The 23,432-nt window shown below is 44.6% G+C and overlaps 1 protein-coding gene across 4 annotated transcripts in view; it reads right to left on the reverse strand.

Moving 5' to 3' along the window:
- The window catches only part of ACOXL (acyl-CoA oxidase like), a 330,642-nt gene that overhangs the window by 98,307 nt on the left and 208,903 nt on the right, over positions 1–23,432 (reverse strand). For all 4 annotated transcript variants that reach the window (XM_061431434.1, XM_061431436.1, XM_061431435.1 and 1 more), the window contains exons 13-14: positions 19,866–19,955; positions 3,746–3,855 (exon numbers count right to left, since the gene is read on the reverse strand). In XM_061431434.1, the coding sequence (XP_061287418.1) occupies positions 3,746–3,855; positions 19,866–19,955 (200 nt within the window). The remainder of the gene's footprint in view (positions 1–3,745; positions 3,856–19,865; positions 19,956–23,432) is intronic.

Consider the following 23,432-nt stretch of genomic DNA (forward strand, 5'->3'; position numbering starts at 1 on the left):
GGGAGGTTAAAATCTTTGAGAGGAAGTTCAGTTTTACAAGCATGTCAATTTTTCTGCAAATCTATAGATTTAATACACTTCCAAAGAAAATTCCAGTAGATTTAAAAAAAAAAAAACATAACATAAAATCTGCCACCTTAGCCATTTTTAAGGGTATAGTTCAGCAGCATTAAACACATTTGCATTGTCATGCAACCATTACTGTTACTCATCTTCAAATCTTTTTCATTTTCCCAAACTGCAATTCTGCAGCCAGTGAACACTATCCCCCAGTTCCTCCTCCTACTGGCCCCTGGTAACCACTGTTCTACTTTCTTCTTTTTAAAGATTTTTTTCCCCTTAATGTGGGTCCTTTTTGAAAGTCTTCATTGAATTTGTTACGATACTGCTTCTGTTTTATGTTTGGATTTTATGGTTGCTAGGCAGGTGGGGTCTTAGCTCCCCAACTAGAGGGCAAACCCTCACCCCCTGCATCAGAAGGTCTTAACCACCGGACCACAGGGAAGCCCCACTATTCTACTTTCTGTCTCTACGAACTTGACTACTGTAGATAATACCTCATATACGTGCAACCATATAATATTTGTCCTTTTGCTGTATGTATGTTCTTTTCTTTCTTTCTTTTTTTTTTTTTTGGAGGAACTTGACAAACTTACTCTCACACTTGTAAGGATGTACAAAAGACCCAGAATAGCCACCACAATTCTGAATTATATTTTAGATATAGTAGTATCATATGTAATATGTACCACATAATACTATTACACTGTTATAAATCTAGTGGAATTGAGACAGTGTTTTGTTAGATTCAGAATATACAAACAGGGACTTCCCTGGTGGTCTAGTGGCTATGAGTCCACGCTCCCAATGCAGAGGGCCCGATCCGACCCCTGGTCAGAGAGCTAGGTCCCGCATGCCACACCTGGTCAGAGAGCTAGGTCCCGCGTGCCACACCTAAGAGTCTGCACTTGCAACCAAAAAGATCCTGCATGCTGCACTGAAGATCAAAGATCCTGCATGCTGCATTGAGACCCAGAGCAGCAAACTAACTAACCAACTTAAAAAAGAGCACACAAGCAGACCAGGAACAAATGGACTTCCGCATATATAAAAGTTTAATGAATGCCAGCGGGGGCATTCCAGATCACTAGGGAAAGGCAGTGAATTCAGAAAATGGGGCTGGAAAAACTGACAATCCCCACAGGAGAAAGAAAATGAAATTAAATCCCTTCCTCACACCACAGACAGAAATTTCTAATGGATTCAAGAATTCAAGGTGAAAGGTGAAACTCTCAAACTCTCAACAATATTAAAACATATATATTTCACAATCACAAAGTAGACAAGATACAGGAAGTGTGGGATATAAAAGAAAAGATTAATAAATTCAACGGTAATTGAAGAATTTATGTTAATCAAAGACATCATAAAGAAAACAAAAGACAAGCCACAAACTTGGAGAAGATAGCTGTAACATCTAAAAATCAATACCGACTAAGACCAAACAAAACAAAAACAGAAAAACACAAAATGCATGACAAGCATTTCAGATAAGAAGAAATACAAATGGTAAAGAGAATGTGAAAGCATGCTCAACTATAATAAGAAGAAGAAAAATGCAATTTTCAAGCCATAGTGAGGGACTTCTCTGGTGGTTCAGTGGCTAAGACTCTGTGCTCTCAATTCAGGGGGCTCGGGTTCAACCCTGATTCAGGGAACTAGATCCCAAATGCCCCAACTAAAGATCCTGCATGCTGCAACTAAGAGCCGGTGCAGTCAAATAAAGAAATAAAAGTAAATATCTGACTAGATTCTAGTGAGGTGGACAAACCTAGAGCCTATTATACAAAGTGAAGTAAGTCAGAAAGAGAAAGCCAGATACGGTATATTAATCCGTATACATACATATATATATATGGAATCTAGAAGGATGGTACTGATGAATCTGTCTACAGGGCAGCGGCAAAGATGCAGATGGAGGGAACAGACTTGCACACAGTCGGGGAGAAAGAAGGCGGGACGATTTGAGAGAGTAGCTCTGAAACATACACATTACCAGATGGAAAGTAAACAGCCAGTGGGAGTTTGCTCTGTGACACCCTAGAGGGGTGGGATGGGAGGAAGGTGGCGGTGGGGAGGTTTCAAAGGGAGGGAACATATGTGTACCTACGGCTGAATCATACTGATGTATGGCAGAAACCATCACAATACTGTCAAGCAATTATCCTCCAATTAAAAACAAAACAAAAATTTTTTAAAGCCACAGTGTGAGATCTTTATCTTATGCTGACAAAAATGAAATCTGACAATGCCAAGTATTGGTTTCATAAGACACAGGCTGTTGGTGGGGATAAAAAATGTAGGCAGTCACTTTGAAAAATAAATGGGCATGATCTAGTAATGTCCAACACTGGCATACCCACAGCACAGCAATTTCACGCCTGGGTAATATGCGCTATTAAGGAGTGTTTTTTCAGGCAACAGATTGAAAATCGCTAAAACGGCACACGAAATCAGTTTAACTGATTGAGATCAGTATTTTTAAAAAACAAAATTAAGAAACGTCAGAGAACATTACGAGTATAGGATGAGCATTGTTTCACGGCGTGTTTGCTTCATCGTGTCTGTGGTGGAGGGAGGGTAGGGGACTCTATGGGCGTGTGGGTGTCCGTGGTGACGTAAAACACATTTCTCACTCTGAGTCATGGCAACTAAATTTGAAAGCCCTGTAGAAATTCTTGCCCACGTTCCCCAGAAAACATGTACAAGATTTTTCACAAGAGGGTTGTGCAAGATATCAAAAATACAACCCAAATATCCACTGATACTGGAGATTAGAAAGCATAAGTAACTTGCAGCACAGACACATGGTGAAATATTATGAGCAGACACAGAAGCTCTTTAGCCACATGTAATAACTTGGATGAACCTAAGAAACAAAATATTGAGTGAAAACAGGAAGCTACAGAATACCACACACATTACACCTTATTTATCAAGCTTATAGATAACATGAAAAATCTGTGAAAACAACCCAAAGCATGGATCCTGGAGTCCAACTATCTGGATTCAAATTCTAGCTTGGTCACCCACTGGCATGTAATCTTGGGCAAAATGCTTAAGCTCTGTGCCTGTTTCCTCATCTGTGAAACGGAAATAACAAAAACCTGTAAAGTCCTTGCCACAGTGGACATGCTAAAAAGAAGGAACACATGTGGAAGGAGCAGAATTAGCAGTCTTCTGGTCCTTAAGTTGGATCGTGGGTGCATGAGAATTGAAATTACATATCCATACATGTGTTTCCACATATCAGTATTTTTTTAAACACAGAAGATATGGGTTCGATCCATGGGTTGGGAATATCCCCTGGAGCAGGAATGGCAACCCACTGCAGTATTCTGGACTGGGAAACTCCATGCACAGAGCAGCCTGGTGGGCTGCAGTCATGTGGTTGCGGAGTCGGACACGACTGAGCACACACGCACACAGTTGATGCACACTGTTGTTTTAGGTGCACGGCAAAGTGATTCAGTTACATCTATTCTTTTTCAGATTCGTTTCCCATATAGGTCATTCCAGAGTATTGAGCAGAGTTCCCTGTGCTACTCACTAGGTCCTTGTTGATTATCTATTTTATATCAATATTTTACATTTAAACAAGTGTGAACTGTACAAGGCTCTGTATACTCAGCCTCAAGAATGAGACTCCAGGTCAAGGATGGTGGCAGCCGGAGTGATCACATACCTGGTTCTCAGCCTGTCACTCCCTGATTCCGCCCAGTTTCGGAGCAAGCTGGAGACCGGTCTTTCCTCGCACTGCTTGGTGTACTGAGCCAGCAGTTCCCGAACCACAACCTGCACACAGCATAAACCGTTTGTCAGCCGTTTGTGAAAAACGTAACAAACACCAGGGTGTTCTTAACTGCTGCAGCCAGATAAGGTCCAGTGGCTTCCAGCAAACTTTTGTGCTCAGTGGTGTCAGACTCTTTGCGACCTCATGGACTGTAGCCCACCAGGCTCCTCTGTCCATGGGAATTTTCAGGCAAGAATACTGGAGTGGGTTGCCATTCCCTTCTCCAGGTGAAGCTGACTCTCCTGAATTGAAGATGGATTCTTTACCCACTGAGTCACCTGGGGAGCCCATGTCTTACTATATACATATTTGAATGTCGCTCAGTTGTGTCTGACTCTTTGTGACCCCATGGACTATACAGTCCACGGGATTCTCCAGGCCAGAATACCGGAGTGGGTAGCCATTCCCTTCTCCAGGGGATCTTCCCAACCCAGGGATTGAACCTAGGTCTCTTGCATAGCAGGTGGATTCTTTATCAGTGGAGCCAGCAGCGAAGCCCAAGAATACTGGAGTGTGTAGCCTATCCCGTCTCCAGCAGATCTTCCCGACCCAGGAATCGAACCAGGGTCTCTTGCATTGTAGGCAGATTCTTTACCAGCTGACCTACCAGGGAAACCCAGGTCTTACTATATAGTCATGCTTATTACACATTCCTTTTGTTTCTTTGAAGTATTGTCTTGAATTCTTGAAATCATATCTCTAGATAGATATTACCCATGACTTCATTTCAGGATAGAAAAGGGGGTGTCACAAAATACTGACTATGAAAAAGAGGGCATCAGGATCACTGTATTAGGGGTCAAAGGACATAGACATTTTTGTAATTCCTGCTGTACAAAGGTGGGCTTCCCGGGTGGTGCTAGTGGCAAAGAACCCCCTGCCAGTGCAGGAGACATGAGAGACGTGGGTTTGATCCCTGGGTTGGGAAGATCCTATGGAGGAGGGCATAGCAGCCCACTCCAGTATTGTGCCTGGAGAATCCCACAGACATGGCAGCCTGGCCCACTATGGTCCACAGGGTCGAGAGGAGTTGGACACGACTGAAGCAACTTAGCTCGCACGCATGCTGTACGAAGCAAGTGTGAAAATCAAACACTGCTAGCAACAGGGAAAACGGTGGCGGGCGGGGATCAACTAACTCTGACTAGAATAAAGATCAAAATGATACGGCACTCAAGGTCAGTTTCACTGACATCACTGGGATTAACACATCGTTTGTTTTTGCTCACCTATTCAATTTACAATGGCTCTAACTCCATCACCCTCCTGGTGGACAACAAACAACACTCCCAGCGTTACACATTGCTCTCTCTGATTCCCACCCCTCTGCTCCAGACCTTCACTGCCTTTATTTTTCCACACTGAGTTTACTGCTACCCAAGGACATGAAGCGTTACAACTTGCTGCTGTCTCCTCATCCTTCTGCCTCCGGAAGTTAAGCGCCACAAGGTCAGAGTTTGTTCACGTTCATTCCATCAAATGGCTATGGGAGTTGAGGAATCTTTCTTGAATAAGTGAATGAATAAATAAATCCCTTTTCTGTGTCCAGCATCTCATCTGATCCTTTCAATTCCTTAACAATTTCCTTTAACTTTCGTCACTACGTCCACCTTTCTGATTTTGCTGTTGTTTGGTTGCTCGGTCGTGTCTGACTGTTTGCGACCCCGTGGACTGCAGCACACCAGGCTTGCCTGTCCTTCACTATCTCCCAGAGATTGCTCAAATTTATCTCCACTGAGTCGATGATGTCATCCAACCTCCTCCTCCTGCCCTCAATCTTCCCTAGCATCAGGGTCTTTTCCAACGAATAGGCTCTTACCTTTCTGATTTAAGCAAATTAAATTGGGAAAACACACGCATTTTAACTAGATTTAAAATTAGAAGGACATCGGGGCTTCCCCAGTGGCCCAGCACTTAAGACTCCATGCTTCTGCTGCTAGGGGTGAGGGTTTTATCCCTGCCTGGGGAATGAAGATCCTGTATGATGCACAGTGTAGCCAAAAAACTATTAACTTCTTAAAAATTTCTAGAACATAATAATCCAGTTTAGGTGTTAAACTTAAAAGACAGACACACTGGGGCCTGGCTAGTATCACAAAATTCCTCTGTTTAGATCTTCGCTCTTTTCTTTTTCCTTTTTGCTCCTCGTTTTTGGAATTGTTCCTCTTTTCCTAGGTCATGAAACAAGACAAGCTGATTTTTTAAAATGAGTCTATTTTCTGCTGCTGATGCACTTTGGTGAAGTTTAGATTAAAGGGTTGGAGCTATCAGCTACCATGGGGTTTGGTCAGGACAGTCTCTACATTCAATACTTCATTTGATAAATGACGTGGAGAGGCAAAGACAGATCCATCAGTCTCTCAACTGAGCATGCAATGAAGACGTTATTTCTTTTACCTCATATACGTGTTCCTGAATACATTATAATATACCATATAGTGTATATATATATATGTACTATACCATATAGTATATATACATTATATAATAAGCAATAAAATGCAAAATATAAATTATATAACATTATATAAAATATATAATACACACACACACACACACACACACACATATATATGAGTGCAGAAGACACAGGTTCAATCCCTAGGTCAGGAAGATCCCCTGGAGTAGGAACTGGCAACCCACTCCAGTATTCTTTTTTCTTTTTTAAAAATTTTTCTTTTTTTACATCAGTATTCTTATCTGGAAAATTCCACGGACTGGAGGCTGGTGGGCTACAGTCCATGGGGGTCACAAATAGTCAGACAGGACTGAGCACATAACACCCCACACACACACATATAATTTTTAATTTTCTATTTTAAAATAATTATATACACAAAAGTTGAAAAATTAAAATGAAACAGAGAGGTTTTGTCGAGTCATCACCCAGATTACCCCGAAATGCTATCTTACACAGCAATGCATGTGCATGCTGTTTTGTGACTACATGGACTGCAGCTTGCCAGGCTCCTCTGTCCATGGGATTATCCAGGCAAGGACGCTAGAGTGAGTTGCCATTTACTCCTTTAGGGGATCCTCCTTACCCAAGGATTGAATCCGCACCTCCAGTGTCTCTTGCACTGGCAAGTAGACTTTTTACCACTGAGCCACCTGGGAAGCCCTCACACAGCAATAGCGATGATCAAACTAGGAGATTCAGTAAAATTTGTGTACACGGAATGTTTGAGTTGTAGCAGAGAGTTCATTATTTAAAAATGAACCTGGTAGTAAAAGAAACCCATTTTATACAATAAAATATATTTCCTCTCAATACAAATAGTCATATCTTCTAGGTCTGGTGTTTTGAAAACTTACACCAGATTTTCTTAAGACAACTTGTGATGTTATTTCTTTCCAGATGATGGTTTCTGTGGCTTTGGACACAGTTCTCTGGCTCAAAAGATGAAGACTCTTTATTTTCCTTTATCTACTTGATTACTTCCCAGGGACTGAGTCCCGCTGCACCTGCTCAGGAGTCCCTTCCTTAAGAGAACTCTGGGGAACTGAGCAGCCAAAACAGCTATATTCTTGCCTTTTGTAAAAGACCCCACCTGCAGAAGGAATCAAGTGACTCTGCAGCCGACATGTGGAAACCATGAGTCTGAGTAGTTATGCAGAATAATGATATCACAAACACGCATTTATAACGAAAATCCTATGCATCAGGGAACACTGATTATATAGCACAATTACAAATAATTTTTTAGGTCGAATGGCTTTTCAAGGCATCTACGAAGCGACTAGCATGTCTACACACTGAGTATTTCACTGATTTATGTCAGCTACAGAGAAACTTGGATTAAAAAGCCTAACGAGTTGTGTCTGCTGCCAAAGCAGAAACACTTAGAGTCGATTAGGATAGAAAGCACGGTCTCTAAGGAAAAGCCAGCCCACGTCATCCTCTCTGCAGCAGGACAAGCCAGGCAGCGGGCGGCACTCAGGCTTATACCAAGTAGGACAACGGCTTCCTTCCAAGTGGCTGTACCTGTGGCCCTGGGGTCCCAGACCATGCTCTAGGCAGGACTGGCCATAGAACCCAGGGCAAAACAGAAGTGCAGAGCACCTTGTTCAAAAATGATTAGGAATTTCAAGACAGTGAGAGCAGAGTAGCAAACCAGCATAGGCTCTTCTTTTCTAAACATTTCATTTCGTCTTAGAGTATAGCCAGCTGGCCATGCTGTGATAGCTTCAGGTGAACAGCAAAGGGACTCAGCCATACATACATGTGTGTGTCCCTTCTCCTCCATACCTGACTGCCACCCAGGCTGCCACATAACACTGAGCAGAGCTCCCTGTGCTATACAGTGGGTCCTTGCTGGTTACTCATTTCACAAATAGCAGTGTGTACATGTCCATCCCAAACTCCCTAACTGTCCCTTCCCCCCAGGTTTCCCCTCAGTAACCATAGGCTCATCCTCTCAGTCTAAGTACAGGCTCTTCTGACCACAGGTTTCATCCCATGAAGCTGGATCTGGCCCTCCAGGCCCCAGGAGGATGGGTAGACACAAACGGGACTGCGTGTCCTGAGTTTTTCTTCCACCCACATCTGGCAATGCGCGCTAGCTAAGGGCAGTTAAGGAGTCCCCCGGGGAGTGAGGCTGAAGAAAAGGCCAACTGGGCATTATCTCCCACTGGGTACAGTAACGCTTTGCCTCTTTCAAGTGCTGGACATCCCATCAAGGTAAGATTTCTTTGAGGAGAATGTGTAATGATTCTCTGGCTAGAAGGAGAGAAAGAAAGAAGGAAGGAAGGAAAGAGACAGGGAGAGAGGGAGAAGGAGGGAGGGAGGAGGAAATAAAAGGGACAGAGAGAGAGAGAGAGAGCAAGAATGATTTCTGTACAGAAAATGAAGAAGCCACTCTGGTGAGCTCAGAAGTACAGGTAACAAGGCCCAGACTCAGAAGGCTCTCCTTCTCCCAAACCTCACACAGAGTTCTTGAGGAGAGCCTTCAACAGTCAGATGCTGGAATATCTGGCTTTGAAAGAATTATCACCAGATTTGTTACGAGTCAGTGGATTTGGAAGAGAAAACCAGAATGTCTGTTTGAAACTATCCTGCTTTTCTAAAAGGGTACTATCCCAAAGTCCCTTCAAGTTCCCCAGAATGAATGACCACATTTTGTAAATGCTCTGCACCAAATTCTGCCCCCAATCTTCACACGTCTGCCTCCCGCATTTCCAACGCCATTTCCCTCCTCTAAGCTGAGACTTGGTCCACGGCCTACCTCCACTCCCCTGTGGTGGTCTTCAGCCCCCACTAGGCCGGCCTCCGCCTGCCTCTGGCCCATTCACACATCTCCCTTTCTCTTCGCTTCTGCCATCATCTGAGGTGATTCCGTACACCTCATCTGTAGATCCCACCTGTAAACCTCCAGAAGATCTGTTGAACTATCTGTCTCTGACGTTGCTGGATCGGGCAGGTCCTCAGCTCATGCCCTCATTCTTTCTCTCCAAGAGGCCCTCAGAAGGGGAGGGCGGCTGGTCTTTCAGGACGACTGGCTGTCATCCACAGCCCGGTGACCCCCGTACCAGCTGTTCCTCAGACCCCTCCTGGTGCAGCCAGATCTCAGATCTTTCAGAACTGATACCCCGAGGCCCTGTGATAGGGTCGCCCCAGCCCTCATCTCTGATTTTAGGAGCACCTGCCCCTCGCTCCCTCTAGCATCTCAACACCTCACCTGCTGATCGCTAGGACTCACCTATAGCCAGAAGGCTGGGGCCAGAGGGAACGTTCTTTCAGGTTTTCTAAAGGAACTGTGTGCTTCCTTTAGGAGCAGAGGGAGTCAGGGTCCTACAGCCTGAGGTCTAGCCCTCGCCCAACATCGTACCCATCCCAACATGCCGTTGTAGCACCTGAGGTCCAGGCTGTCTTGGAGAAGAATCTGGAATTCACCCCAGCGATGGGGGTGGGGAGAACAGTAAGGTGTGTGTGTGTGTGTATGTGTGTGTGTGTGTGTGTGTGCATGCACTCGCATGCAGCATATGTTCTCTTAGTGAGGCCTTTCTTTGTTACTCTTCATTCCTTCTCTTCCCTTCCTCATCTTTTATATTTAAGGAAGGACTATTTCTTTTTTTTCTATATTTTACTCATAGTTCCTTTATTTTATATAGTAAAAATTACACCAATGAGTAAGAATGCAATAAATGTGTTTCTATAAGGGAGGGCCAATTTATTTTAATGGCTTTCAAAATATACTCAATTTTTAATTTAAAAAGTTTTTTTAAAAAACTAGGAATATAACTACCACATGACCCAGCAACCCCATTATTGGGCATATATCCTGAGAAAATCATAATTAAAAGACACATGAACCCCAAAGATCATTGCAGCACTATTTACAATAGCTAGGACATGGAAGCCACCTACCTGTCTATCGACAGAAGAAGAAGATAAAGAAGATGTGGTACATATGCAACGGAAAATTGCTCAGGCATAAAAAGCAACAAAACTGGGTCATTTGTAGTGATGTGGATGAGTATAGAATCTGTCACACAGAGTAAAATAAGTCAAAAGAGAAAAACAAATATCATATATTGTATCTGGAATCTACAAAGATGGTACCGATGAACCTATTTGCCAAGCAGGAGTACAAACGCAGACAGAGAATGGGCAGGTGGGCACAGGGCAGGAAGAGGAGGGGGCGATGAACTGGCAGAGTAGGGTTGGCATATATCAATATACACTGCCATGTATAAAATAAATAGCTAGTGGGAAGCTGCACCACCAAGCATAAAATACACAGCACAGGGCGCTCAGCTCAGTGCTCTGTGATGACCTAGAGAGGTGGGATGGGGCGGGACGGAGGCTTCAGAGGGAGGGGGTACGTGTATAAATATGGCTGATTCACTTTGTTGTACAGCAGAAACTAACACAACCTTGTAAAGCAAATCTCCTCCAATTTAAAAAGTTTAGGCCACATTCAGTTCAGTTCAGTTGCTCAGTTGTGTCCGACTCTTTGCCACCCCATGAATCACAGCATACCAGGCCTCCCTGTCCATCACCAACGCCCGGAGTTCACTCAAACTCACATCCATCGAGTCAGTGATGCCATCCAGCCATCTCATCCTCTGTCCTCCCCTTCTCCTCTTGCCCCCAATCCCTCCCAGCATCAGAGTCTTTTCCAATGAGTCAACTCTTCACATGAGGTGGCCAAAGTATTGGAGTTTCAGCTTTAGCATCAGTCCTTCCAAAGAATACCCAGGACTGATCTCCTTTAGAATGGATTGGTTGGATCTCCTTGCAGTCCAAGGGACTCTCAAGAGTCTCCTCCAACACCACCGTTCAAAAGCATCAATTCTTCGGCACTCAGCTTTCTTCACAGTCCAACTTTCACATCAATACCCGACCATTGGAAAAACCATAGCCTTGACTAGACGGACCTTTGTTGGCAAAGTAATGTCTCTGCTTTTGAATATGCTGTCTAGGTTGGCCATAACTTTCCTTCCAAGGAGTAAGCGTCTTTTAATTTCATGGCTGGAATCACCATCTGTAGTGACTTTGGAGCCCCCAAAAATAAAGTCTGATACTGTTTCCACTGTTTCCCCATCTATTTCCCATGAAGTGAAGGGACCAGATGCCATGATCTCAGTTTTCTGAATGTTGAGCTTTAAGCCAACTTTTTCACTCTTCTCTTTCAATTTCATCAAGACATGGCCTTAAATAAAAAGTCAAAGTCTCTTACCCAACCCCTTACCTCTAGAACTTCACTTCAGAAATAACCATTCTCAAGCAGTTTTCATTCTGCTAGAGAAGAAGCTTCCAAATGCCAAGGTCAAACATATTTCTCTTGCTTCCTATTTGGAACATGCTTTTCTCAAGCAGTTTTGTTTTTCCTAGAGTCTTGATCGACTATTTTCCCACTTGTTTCAAGAAGAACCATATGGCTTTTCCATCATGATTAAGCATTTTCCTGCTTCTTAATTATTCTGCTTGTTGAATAGAAATCATTTCCTTCTCAAAGTCATTCTTTTGAGCCCTCTGACTTCTTGTCCTAATTTGGACTAATTGTGTTGGCCACGACTATGCAGGTATTTCTTTACACAAACTCCTCTTGGATTAACTCCAGAAAGCATAGATATCTTTATTTTTTTTATTTATTTTTAATTGAAGGATAATTGCTTTACAGTGTTATGTTGGTTTCTACCAAACATCAACATGAATCCGCCATAGGTGCACATATGTCCTCTCCCTCTTGAACCTCCCTCCCATCTCCCTCCCCATCCCAGCCCTCTAGGTTGTTACAGAGCCCCAGTTTGAATTCCCTGAGTCATACAGGAAATTTCCATTGGCTATCCACAGATATCTTTCTAATTCTTCACTTGTTTTATGCTTTTCTCCACCTCATCTACAAGTAATATTTTTCAGAAAGTGCATGGCAAAGTAAACTTCCCGAACATTTGAATATCTGTAAGTCTGGCTCATATTTGATGAATAATTTAGCTAGCTATAAAATTTTACATTCAAAGTAATTTTCTTCTGAGTTCTAAAGGCGTCGTTCCATTTTATTCTAGACCCTGGCCACTGAAACCGTGGTCCGCAGAGCAGCAGTGTCACCGTCACCAAGGAGCTTGCTAGAAATGCAGACGCCCAGGACCCACACCAGAGTCCAACCGTGACAAGAGCCCCAGAGACGTGTGGGTGCAGTGGGGTCCAGCCTCCAGTGCTGCAGCCAATAGGGCTGAGGTGAATCTGACTCTTTTCTTAGCAAATCATCTGATGTTTCTTTTCAGTCTAACGTCCGGAGGCCCTTTCTCTGTCCTTACTTGGTGATCTGAAATTCTCCAGACTGTTTCCAGGCTCTGACCTTGTCTGGTGGGTCCTGCCTGTTGTGAAGAAAGACTTGTGACTGTCTTCAGGTTTGGGAAACTGCCTTCTTTTATTTATCTGATTTCATCTGCCTGCGTTCTCTGCTCCCTCTTTGGGGAATGTCATCAGTTTCCTGGACATGATCATCCATGTCTCTCAGCTTTTCCCTTTTGGCTTCCCTGGTGGCTCAGTTAGTGAAAGACTCTTCTTGTGACGCAGGAGACCTGGGTTCGATCCCTGGGTCAGGAAGATCCCCTGGAGAAGGAAATACCTACTCCAGTATTCTTGCCTGGAGAATCCCGTGGACAGAAGAGCCTGGTGGGCTACAGTCCATGGGGTCACAAAGAGTCAGACAGGACTTAGCAACTAAACAACCACCACCACAAATTCAAAGTCTGTGGTTACACTGGACCGCCAGGGAGGTCCCCAGGATGTTTTTGTTTTATGGATGCAGAGTCATCACGTATCTCCAGGAATACTAATTACTTCTTGCTTTCTCCAGTGCCAGTAGTTCTATTTGTTCACCTGGCTCCCTCTTCCTTAAGTTTCTGACTATCCCGATTAGATAACCTGTATTACAGTATGGGGCCTTCCTGGTGACTCAGAAGGTAAAGAATCTGCCTGCAATGCAGGAAACCTGGGTTCAATCCCTGGGTCGGGAAGATCCCCTGGAGAAGGAAACGACAACCCACTCCAGTATTCTTGCCTGGAGAATCCCATGGACAGAGGAGCCTGGAGGGCTACAGTCCATGGGGTCGAAAAGTCAGATATGCCTAAGCAACTAACACTTTTACTTCACTTTCATTATGGTATTACTGTTCATTTGCTTAGGTGTGTTGACAGTATTGTGCTTTTGTAAGAAAATGTCCTTATTTTTAAAAAATGAATGTTGACATTTAATTTACACACACGCGAGTGTGCATGTGTGTATAGAGAAAACAAGAATGAGACCACACTCTTAACATTTGGAGGTGGAGAATATGCCCAAGTGATATTATACCAATAGTTCAATTTTCTCATGAAATTTGTTTGAAATTTTCAAAAGTTGGAAAAAAGAAAAACAAAACAAAATATCCGAATACTCGGGAAAATACTCTGGTGGCGGAGAGGGGACGGTGAAATCCCTAAGAAATCAGCTCTCTTACTGGAAACCAGATATGTGCTTGGTTTTTAAGCAAGTAGGACTATAGGTCATTTGAATTTTTGCATATATTTCCTTGGAGTAATAAACAGTGTGAGCAAAGCCTGTGGCTGATATTCCTTAGGAAATCTGCCACAGGGGGTTAAGAAGGGACCTGTCCTAGGGTATCTCTAATGAAGCAGAAGAAAGTTATAATGGGATTTCATGGGTGTGGACAGTAATTGGATTTGGTGGAGGGTATAATTAAATTTCACCAAGGGCTCACAACCTCTGCCCCAGGGAAATAATGAAAGGGTCAGACGACCTTCGATCCCGCTCAAAGGGAAACATGTAAAGCATGCTAACTGCGAAGCACAGGCCTGCTGTGTCCACAGCTCCTCAGTCATGGGGCAGCAGCCACGGTGCCTGCAGGATCACTAAAGAGACGCACCTTCAGATAGAGGGTTGAAGGCACATCAGTAATAGAAGAATACTATGAAAAGTATTGCCTACAGGTCTCTGAAATATCTACCTCTACTTTGATAAGTGGATTCAAAGCATAATCCAGTCCAGAGAAGGATTTGCTGTTGTTTAGTCACTAAGTCTTGTCCAACTCTTTGCAACCCCATGGACTGTAGCCCTCCAGGCTCCTCTGCCCATGGGGATTCTCCAGGCAAGAATACTAGAGTGGGTTGCCATTTCCTTCTCCCGGATGTCTTCCTGATCCAGGGATTGAACCCGTGTCTCTTGTGTTTCCTGCACAGGTAGGAGATTCCCACTGTGCCACCCGGAAAGCTTACAAGTGACAGAAATTCCCCTCTATTCTAGTTTGATGAGAGTTTTTAATCACAAACTATTGTTGGATTTTGTCAAATGCTTTTTCTGTGTAAACCAATATAATCATATAATTTTTTTCACTTGATATGATGGTTTACACTGATTGACTTGAATGCTGAAGCAGCCTTGTACACCAGTGAAGAAATCTACTTCTTCACAGTGTATAATTCTTTTTATACACTGCAAGATTTAATTTGCTAAAATTTTGCTGAGGATTTTTGTATCTGAGATCATGTAAGTTTTTGATATGTAGCTTCCCCTTTTTTTGTAGATAATAATCTACTTTTGGTATCAGAGTAATAATAGCTGTATAAAACCAAGTTGGGAAGCATTCTCTTCTTTTCCATTTTCTGCAAGAGATGGTGTAAAATTTTTCCTTAAATGTTTGGTAGAATTCTCCAATGAAACCTAGACCTGAAGATTTCTTTGGGGGGAGCTTTTTTATTATTATTAAACATTAAGTTTCATTTCTATTACAGGACTACATAGGTTGTCTATTTCAACTGGCTGTGTTTGGGTCTTTTGATAGAGGAAGGTGAGAGGGCCAGATGTGGGGAAAGGAGCAAATACCTTGACTTCACAGCCACCTGCAGCACCTCTGGGTGGCAAGCTGAGGGACAGTCCTGGGTTCTGAGGCTGGAAACACCTGCCAAGCCAGGTCATAAGCCAGCACCTTCATAGAGCTTTACAAACCAGCACCGCAGGATGAGCTGAGAGAAGGGACAGTGTGAAGGTCATCGCTGAGGACTGAGTTGTTTTTCTTAATGGAGTACAGTTGCCTTATGATGTGTTAGTTTCTGCTGTACAAAGAAGTGACTCAGCCACATGTATACATGTATCCCCTCCCTTGTGGCCCTCCCCCTCCAACCCCACCCTTCGAGGTCTTCACAGAGTACTGAGCTGAGCTCCCTGTGCCGTACAGCAAGTCCCCACCAGCTATTTGTTTACACACGGTGGGGTGCACTGATTTTGTGCTCTGTGTTACACAGGGGCGCTCATGTCCACACTTCACAGCAGCGTCTCAGCACCTGGTGGCAGGGATGAGGACGTTGGACCGGGCACAACAGATGCCTGGGACTTTTCGTTTTCTTCCACTTTGTTCAGACTGAGTAAATTCTATTGACTTTACAGATTTTTTTTTTTTTCCTCGATCATCTCTTCTACTGTCATTCCACCAATTTGTTTTTTCAATTGTATTTTTCAATTCTACAGTTACACTTGGGTCTCCTTTTATTTCTTCCGTCATTGCTGAAATGTTCTGCCACTTTTACCTGTTTCAAGAGTATTTGCAGTTACCTCTAAAGTAGTCTTTTGATGGGTCCTTTAAAATCTTTGTCAGATAATTCCAACACCCGATTCTTTGTGGTATTATCATCTGTCGATTCTCCCATTCAAAACGGGAAAATTTTGTGGCTGTCCTTTTTGTTGTTGTTTTTATAATGAGTGATTTTTCTACTGTATCCAGGGGGGTTAGATATTACTTTAGGAGATCGTGTTTAATTGTGAGGTGCAGTGCAAGGTCTGGGGGTGTGAATGCTCAGCTTCCCAGCGAGTGCTGCCAGTGCTGCTCTGGCACAAGCAGTACACTGGCTCACACTGGCTTGTTGTGGACAGGTGGGGTGACACTCCAGCTTCCTGCTGGTCACACTCATACCAGACAAAGGCGGATGGGGAAGCAGCCTGCCAACGAGCCCCAATTCCCACTACTTCTTCCTAACTGACGATGGGTGAGGGCAGAGGCTGAACTTCCTCTTGGCTTCCACTGAAACTAGGCAGACAGGAAATGGAGTATTAACTAACCCAGCTCACACCATTCCACTCCACCCTGACGTCAGTGAAAGCTGGAGACTCAGAGTCTACTGAGCCCCTTTGGTATGGGGGTGAGAGAGCAGGGAGAAGAGGATCAAAGAGCCCACGAGTCCTCCTTCACGCCGTCTAGGTAGGTTTCTTTTTTAAATTTTATGTATTTGGTTGTGCTGGGTCTCCGCTGCTGCGTGGGCTTTCATAGCTGCATTGAGCAGGGGCTACTCGTCGTTGCAGCGTGCAGGCTTCTCACTGTGGAGGCTTCTCTTGTTATGGAGCGCGGGCTCTGGGCCTTGTGGGCGTCAGCAGTTGCAGCTCCCAGACTCCAGAGCACAGGCTCAGTGGTTGTGGACCAGACAGCTTAGTTCTCTGAGGCATGTGGGATCTTGCCGGACCAGGGGTCAAATCCGTGTCTCCTGTGTTGGCAGGTGGATTCCTTACCACTGAGCCACCTGGGAAGGCCCCGAATTAGTCTTCCTTTTGCTGGGTACGTGTGTAGCTTCAGCTCCTTACTGGGTCCACTGACACCAGGGATGGGGAGAACGTGAGTGCTCACTAACCCTAACTCACACCTCCTGGCTTAGTCTAGTTGATGTCAGGCGGGGGTCGTGTTCACTCTCCACTGGACTCTGCTGCCACTGGAGCTGAGGTTGAAGGGCACTGGTAATTAGCTCCACCTCGCATCACCTCACTGGGTCTCGATGTTGCTAAATGCAGGTGAAGTCTTATCTCACCAAGGGATCCTGCTGACGTTACCGCAGTGGGAGAAACTGGGCTCTTTTTGCTTCCGCCAGGCTTCCCAGACAGCTCAGTGGTAAAGAATCTATCTGTCAATACAGGAGACTCTGGTTTGATCCCTGGGTCAGGAAGATCCCCTGGAGAAGGAAATGGCAACCCACTTCAGTATTCTTGCCTGGGAAATTCCATAGACAGAGGAGCCTGGCGGGTTAGAGTCCATGGGGTCATAAAGAGTCAGATAGGACTGAACAGCTGTGCATACACAGCCAGCCCCACCAGCCCCGCCAGGCAGGGGAAGGGCATCGCTATACCTGCTACCTGCTTCTGCTGACTTCCTCAGACTGGAGGTTAGGAGGAAGATCAGTTCCTGCCAGGCCCTGGTGAAGCTGGGGGGTGTGTGTGTGTTGGTCTGGATTTTCTGTTGCGTGTAACTGGTGGAGAGGGAGTGTTGCCTGTAAGGTTTTCTATTGTGAGGCTACCGTCTTCCGCATCCTTTGACTGGATGCACAGGCTTTACTTGAAGCATATTCTGTTTGTGCCAGTTAGAGATTTAGGATATGTATATTCTGTCCAGGATTTACGGGAGGCAATAAGGAAATCCAGAGAACTTACTTCATTGTCTTCCCCAGTCCCTAGGTCACTGAGCAGCCTACCTTCTTTGTTCCCACTTTATACAATGACATATTATCCAGCCATGCTGCTGCTGCTGCTAAGTCGCTTCAGTCGTGTCCGACTCTGTGCAACCCCAGAGACAGCAGCCCACCAGGATCCCCTGTCCCTGGGATTCTCCAGGCAAGAACACTGGAGTGGGTTGCCATTTCCTTCTCCAATGCATGAAAGTGAAAAGTGAAAGTGAAGCAGCTCAGTCATGTCCGACTCTTAGTAACCTCATGGACTACAGCCCACCAGGCTCCTCTGTCCATGGGATTTTCCAGGCAAGAGTACTGGAGTAGGGCGCCATTGCCTTTTCCGTATTCAGCCATAAAGAAGAACAAAATAATGCCATTTGCAGCACATGAATAGACCTCAGACACAGAAAGACAAACATCATATGATACTGCTTATACGTGGAATCTAAAAGTAGGCTACAAATGAACTTGTCTACAAAACAGAAATAGAGTTACAGATGTAAAAAAATACACTTATGGTTACCGAGGGGCAAGAGGGAGAGGGACAAATTGGAAGATTGGGATTGAGACACACACACTACTCTGTATAAAACAGATACTAATAAGGACCTACTGTAGAGTATAGAGAACTCTACTCAATACTCTGTAATGGCCTTTATGGGAAAAGAATCCAGAAAAAAGAGTGGTGGTGATTTAGTCACTAAGATGTGTCTGACTCTTGTGACCGCATAAACTATAGCTTGCAAGACTCCTCTGTCCGTGGGATTCTCCAGGCAAGAATACTGGAGTGGATTGCCATTTCCTTCTCCAGGGGATCTTCCCAACCCAGGAAAAGAGTAGAAATATGTATGACTGATTCTGTTTGTTGTACATCTGAAACTATCCCAACACTTAAATCAACTACACTCCAATAAAAATTTTTCAAAAAGAATCTCCCTATGCTTGTTCACTGCATTCTGTGCAGGGTGTTTAACTGTTAAGAGGAAAGCCCTGGGAGGAATGGGGCCATTATATCTTAGCAAAACCCAAAGTCCCTATACTTAATCTTTAAAAACACCTAACTGGAATCCCATTCTATATACAGTCTTATATCATTTTTACTTAGCATATCATACATTTTAAATTTCCGTAATAAACTCTTTATAAGTACAGTTTTAAAGGCTATAGAATTCCCCATTGATTGGCCAGAACATGATTTACCTAATCATTTTCCTATTGTTGAAAATTTAGTTTCCAATATTATTGCTGTAATAAATAATGCACTAATGAGAATGTTTGTGACCAAAAGTTTTCTGCAGTTTGGATTATAAGTTTAGATGAAGTCCCAGAAGTAGAATTACATATGGCCAAGAGTAACATGGAAGAAATTCCTTTTGTTCTGACCAACAGTGGGATGTGAACATACTCTTAAACATGAGGCAACTGGAGATATGAAAGAGATCAGTACTGCAGAGGCCCCAAAGTTGTTTCTCTGATCACTTACGTGGCTGATCAATTGCCCTCCTTTTGTACACTGGCTCTTCCTATCTTTTGCCTGTTTATCTTCTGGGTGCACACGTGATCAGTCATGTCAGACTCTTTGCAGCCCCATGGATGGTAGCCCCCCAGGCTTCTCTGTCCATGGGATTATCTTGGCAAGAATACTGGAGTGGGTTGCCATTTCCTTCTCCAGTGGAATCTTCCTGACCCAGGGATTGAACTCACGTTTCCTGAGGCTTCGGCATTGGCCAGCAGATTCTTTACCACTGAGTCACTTGGGAAGTGTGGTTGCCTTCTGGGCACTTACAAAGTCTTTGGGAATAGCCTCCCAGGTAGAAGATATATGACTCTACACTCACAAGATGTAACATTCTTAAGCCAAAAAAGATACCTTTCAACATCAAAAATCAGCTAGGAAATAAATTACTTAATCCCTTTCCCCATTCAACTACTGCAAAAATCGAGTGCCTAATGGAAAACCACCTGCCAATCAAAGACTTCAGATGAAGATACGACATAGGAAGAGCTTCAGATTTCTGGATAACGCTTGATCTTGAAATTTTCACTGTTTAATAAGAATAAACATTTCCCAAGTCTTACCTGCAGCATGACGACATTGTCACCTTCAAAAGTGACAAATACATCTGTGTCACATTTTAAGCCTGAGATTTGATTTTCCATCATGTAACCCTATTGCAAAAAAGAGGAAAAAAAGACAATTTTTACATTTGCAGTCCCATCACTATAAAGGACTAACATTTTCTTTCAAATTAAAAACATACAGACAATTATATAAAAAAAAGAAAATATCTTTATTTCTCCTATCCAGAATAACTATTCTAAGAATTTTGACCCATCCCATTAGCTTTTGGTCCATAAATATTATTTGCGATGTGGTCTTCATTAGCAGCAAAAACATCTAAAAACAGTCATGTCACATTTTTCCAAAATATTTCAACAAATTATGCTAGCTTTTCTATTCCAAATCAAGGTGGGCTTCCCTGGTGTCTCAGTGGTAAAGAATCCACCTGCCAGTACAGGAGACTCAGGTTCAATCCCTGGGTCAAGAAGATCCCCTGGAGAAGGAAATGGCAACCCACTCCAGTACTCTTCTCCAGGAAATCCCATGGACAGAGGAGCCTGGCGGGCTACAGTCCATGGAGTCGCAAGAGTCAGACACAACTTAGCAACTAAACAACAAATTCATGATTATATCCCACAAAATGCAGGTGAACGATGCCTCCCCCGACCCAACCCAACTACTGGTACTACGTATAAAATAGGTGACCAATGGGAACCTGCTATATGGCTCAGAGAACTACTCAGTGCTCTGTGGTGACCTAAATGGGAAGGGAATCCAAAAAAGAGGGGACATATGTACACACATAGCTGATTCTCTTTGCTGTACTGCAGAAACTAACACAACATTGCACAGCAACTGCATTCCAAGAAATTAAAAAAATAATAAAGCAGAAAAGAATTAGCAAAGCTACCTATGATTCTTGGGAGACGTCGTAAAAATCCTAAATTGCCATTCTGTCCCTTAATGTCCTTAAATACTCTGTATCCTGAATATATACTGTTTCCAGCCCGTTTCTTCTTCTTTTTTTCTTTTCTCACTTCCTGAAATCCTTGTTTAAAGGGCAGAAGCCTGCTGCTCCTTTCCAAAGTTCTGAAGTGTTTGTGCACACACCCTGGGAGAACCAGCTGCCCGTGAGAAAGTGGACCAGCCCCAGGCCAGAAGCGGAGGGAGCACAGCTGCCCGTGTTTGGCCTTGGGCCCATCACCTTCTCATCGCCCCTATGCCCTCCTTCCCGCTCATTGTTCTCCCCCTTAGCTCTCAAGATCCTTCCCTCTCTCAAAATCTGCTTCCAGATAGATCAGTCCAGCCACGTAAGTTACACCAGAGGCAGCTGTCGCGCCGCCTGTCCTGGGAGTATGTGCACCTTGGCTCTGCTAGGGAATGACCAGCTTCAGCCTCTGTTGGAATCTTCAAGCCACGTGGGCCAGGGAGAGTTACAGAGGGCGCTCCCTGGGACAGCTGTGTATTCCAAACTCATGGTACCCGTTATCTTTGGGATGTGTGTGTGCTCAGTCATGTCCAACTCTTTGCAACCCCATGGACTGTAGCCCACCAGGCTCCTTCACCCATGGGATTTCCCAGGCAATTTTCTGGAGCGGGTTGCCATTTCCTACTTCCCACCCAGAGATCGAACCTGCGTCTCCTGCATCTCTTTCATTGGTAGGCAGATTCTTTACCGCTGAACCACTTGGGACGCTTTTTCCTGGGGGAGCCACTTCATTTATGAAAATGGTCACTTGAATGACAAAAGTGGGCAAGAAGGGGGCACTCTGGGTTCCTGATGCCCACGCGAAGCATCCCTGCTTCCTGCCCCAAGAGCCATCCTTTGATGCTTCCCTCCCTCTGCTGGTTCCCCTCAGCTTCAGTGCAGTCCGAGCAGGCCTTCTGCACAATCTTAGTTTACAGAAGCAAGGGCCTCTTTAACTCTGACTACTTTCATAAAGGTAAAATGATTGTGTGTGCGCGCGCGCTAAGTCACTTCAGTCGTGTCCGACTCTGTGCTATCTTACGGACTATAGCCCACCAGGCTCCTCTGTCCTTGGGATTCTCCAGGCAAGAATACTGGAGTGGGGTGTCATGCCCTCCTCCAGGGGATCTTCCCGACTCAGGGATTGAACCCATGTCTCTTAAGTCTCCTGCACTGGCAAGCGGGTTCTTTACTGCTAGCACCACGGTGGTATTTATGCATAAATAAATCAGTAGCATTTCCAGTCTGGAGAAGCTGGGCCTCCCCATCCCATCATAGGTACAAGGGAAACCCCACTCCTACCCCTCAGGCAAACCACAGGAGATCGGGTTCCGCCTGAGTGTGATCAGGCCGGAGACTGTCCCTGGCCAGGGAGTAGCTGAGTCAACTTTCACCGTCATCGTTCTACCATTTGTGAAGTACCCGCCACCAGCCAGATACCTCGCTGGGTGCCTGACCCAACTTCATTTATGATGTCACGTAATCCTTTTCTTCCTCTCGACAGCCCTGTGAGGTGGGCGTTACTCTATTTTACAGATGAAGGGAGTGGGCCTGGAGGGCTATATTCCTGAATAACCTATCAAGTTCTGGTGCCGAAAAGACGAACATAGTGTATACCACCTCGGGACCTGGGAAGAGGCCATTATACATAAGAAGCACACCTGCTAAAGGCTTAAAACAATAATTTTGAAGAAACAAAGTACTTTTCCCTTGAGCATTGAGCTCTGGTCTCTTCCAGCAGGGGAGGGAGGAACAGGAGCTCTATAGTTCTGACACGTTTGAACTGTTCACACTCTGCCCTGGAAACCAGGCCAATCGGGGCTTTCCAATGACCAGACCATGGTCCACTTGAAAGGCAGCAAACCGGCACAGAATCCCACCGACTCTCACAGAACGGGCACTGGAATTCCATAACATAAAGATGCCTCATGTTCCTGTGTTAGTTCTTCTCACACATTATAACTGATTTGAGACTCAGATAATTGATTTGAAATTGATGCTGAAACTCAGCTTTAAATGCCTCTCTTCATTTGAAAATTGAGTAAAACTGTGTGACTATGACTCAGATCATTTAAGACTCTCCAGGGTCCTCGCTGAGCCAAGGTGACAGGGCTCACAGCCCTCAAAGAGCTGGTGGACAACTGAAATGAAGCAGTGGAGAGAAAACCCAAAGGCTAACCACATGCGAGGCGGCACCATGGCCAGCTCATCACCACCAAGCTCCTGAAACCACCAGGGCGGAGCTATGATCTAGTCTCCTTAGAATAGCCTGAGAGGGGCAGAGCAGGGACTTCCCAGGGCGTCATGACACCTCACACTGTCCCCTCCCACAGCCCATCCTCCCCAGAGCCAACACCCATGAGCCCCGCTTCTGCCCGGAGGAGGAGCGCATCCCTGGGGCCCAGGATGGAGGGGCCTGGCTTCCTCCTTGGTGCTTCCTAGAGAATACGAAGTATTCTAGCAAAGTGACCCGGGCTGTACTGCCTGCTCTGCACTCCTACCCCTGCCTGAGACATTTCCCCTCATCTTTCAGCCACAGGGCTCCCTCATGCCCTGCTGGGATTCTGTTTCATTTTTCTAAGCCTCAAAATGGTCTCAGCCTTAACTGGGGAACCAA

The sequence above is a fragment of the Bos javanicus genome, chromosome 11 (assembly GCF_032452875.1).
Source record: "Bos javanicus breed banteng chromosome 11, ARS-OSU_banteng_1.0, whole genome shotgun sequence".
NCBI lineage: Eukaryota > Metazoa > Chordata > Mammalia > Artiodactyla > Bovidae > Bos > Bos javanicus.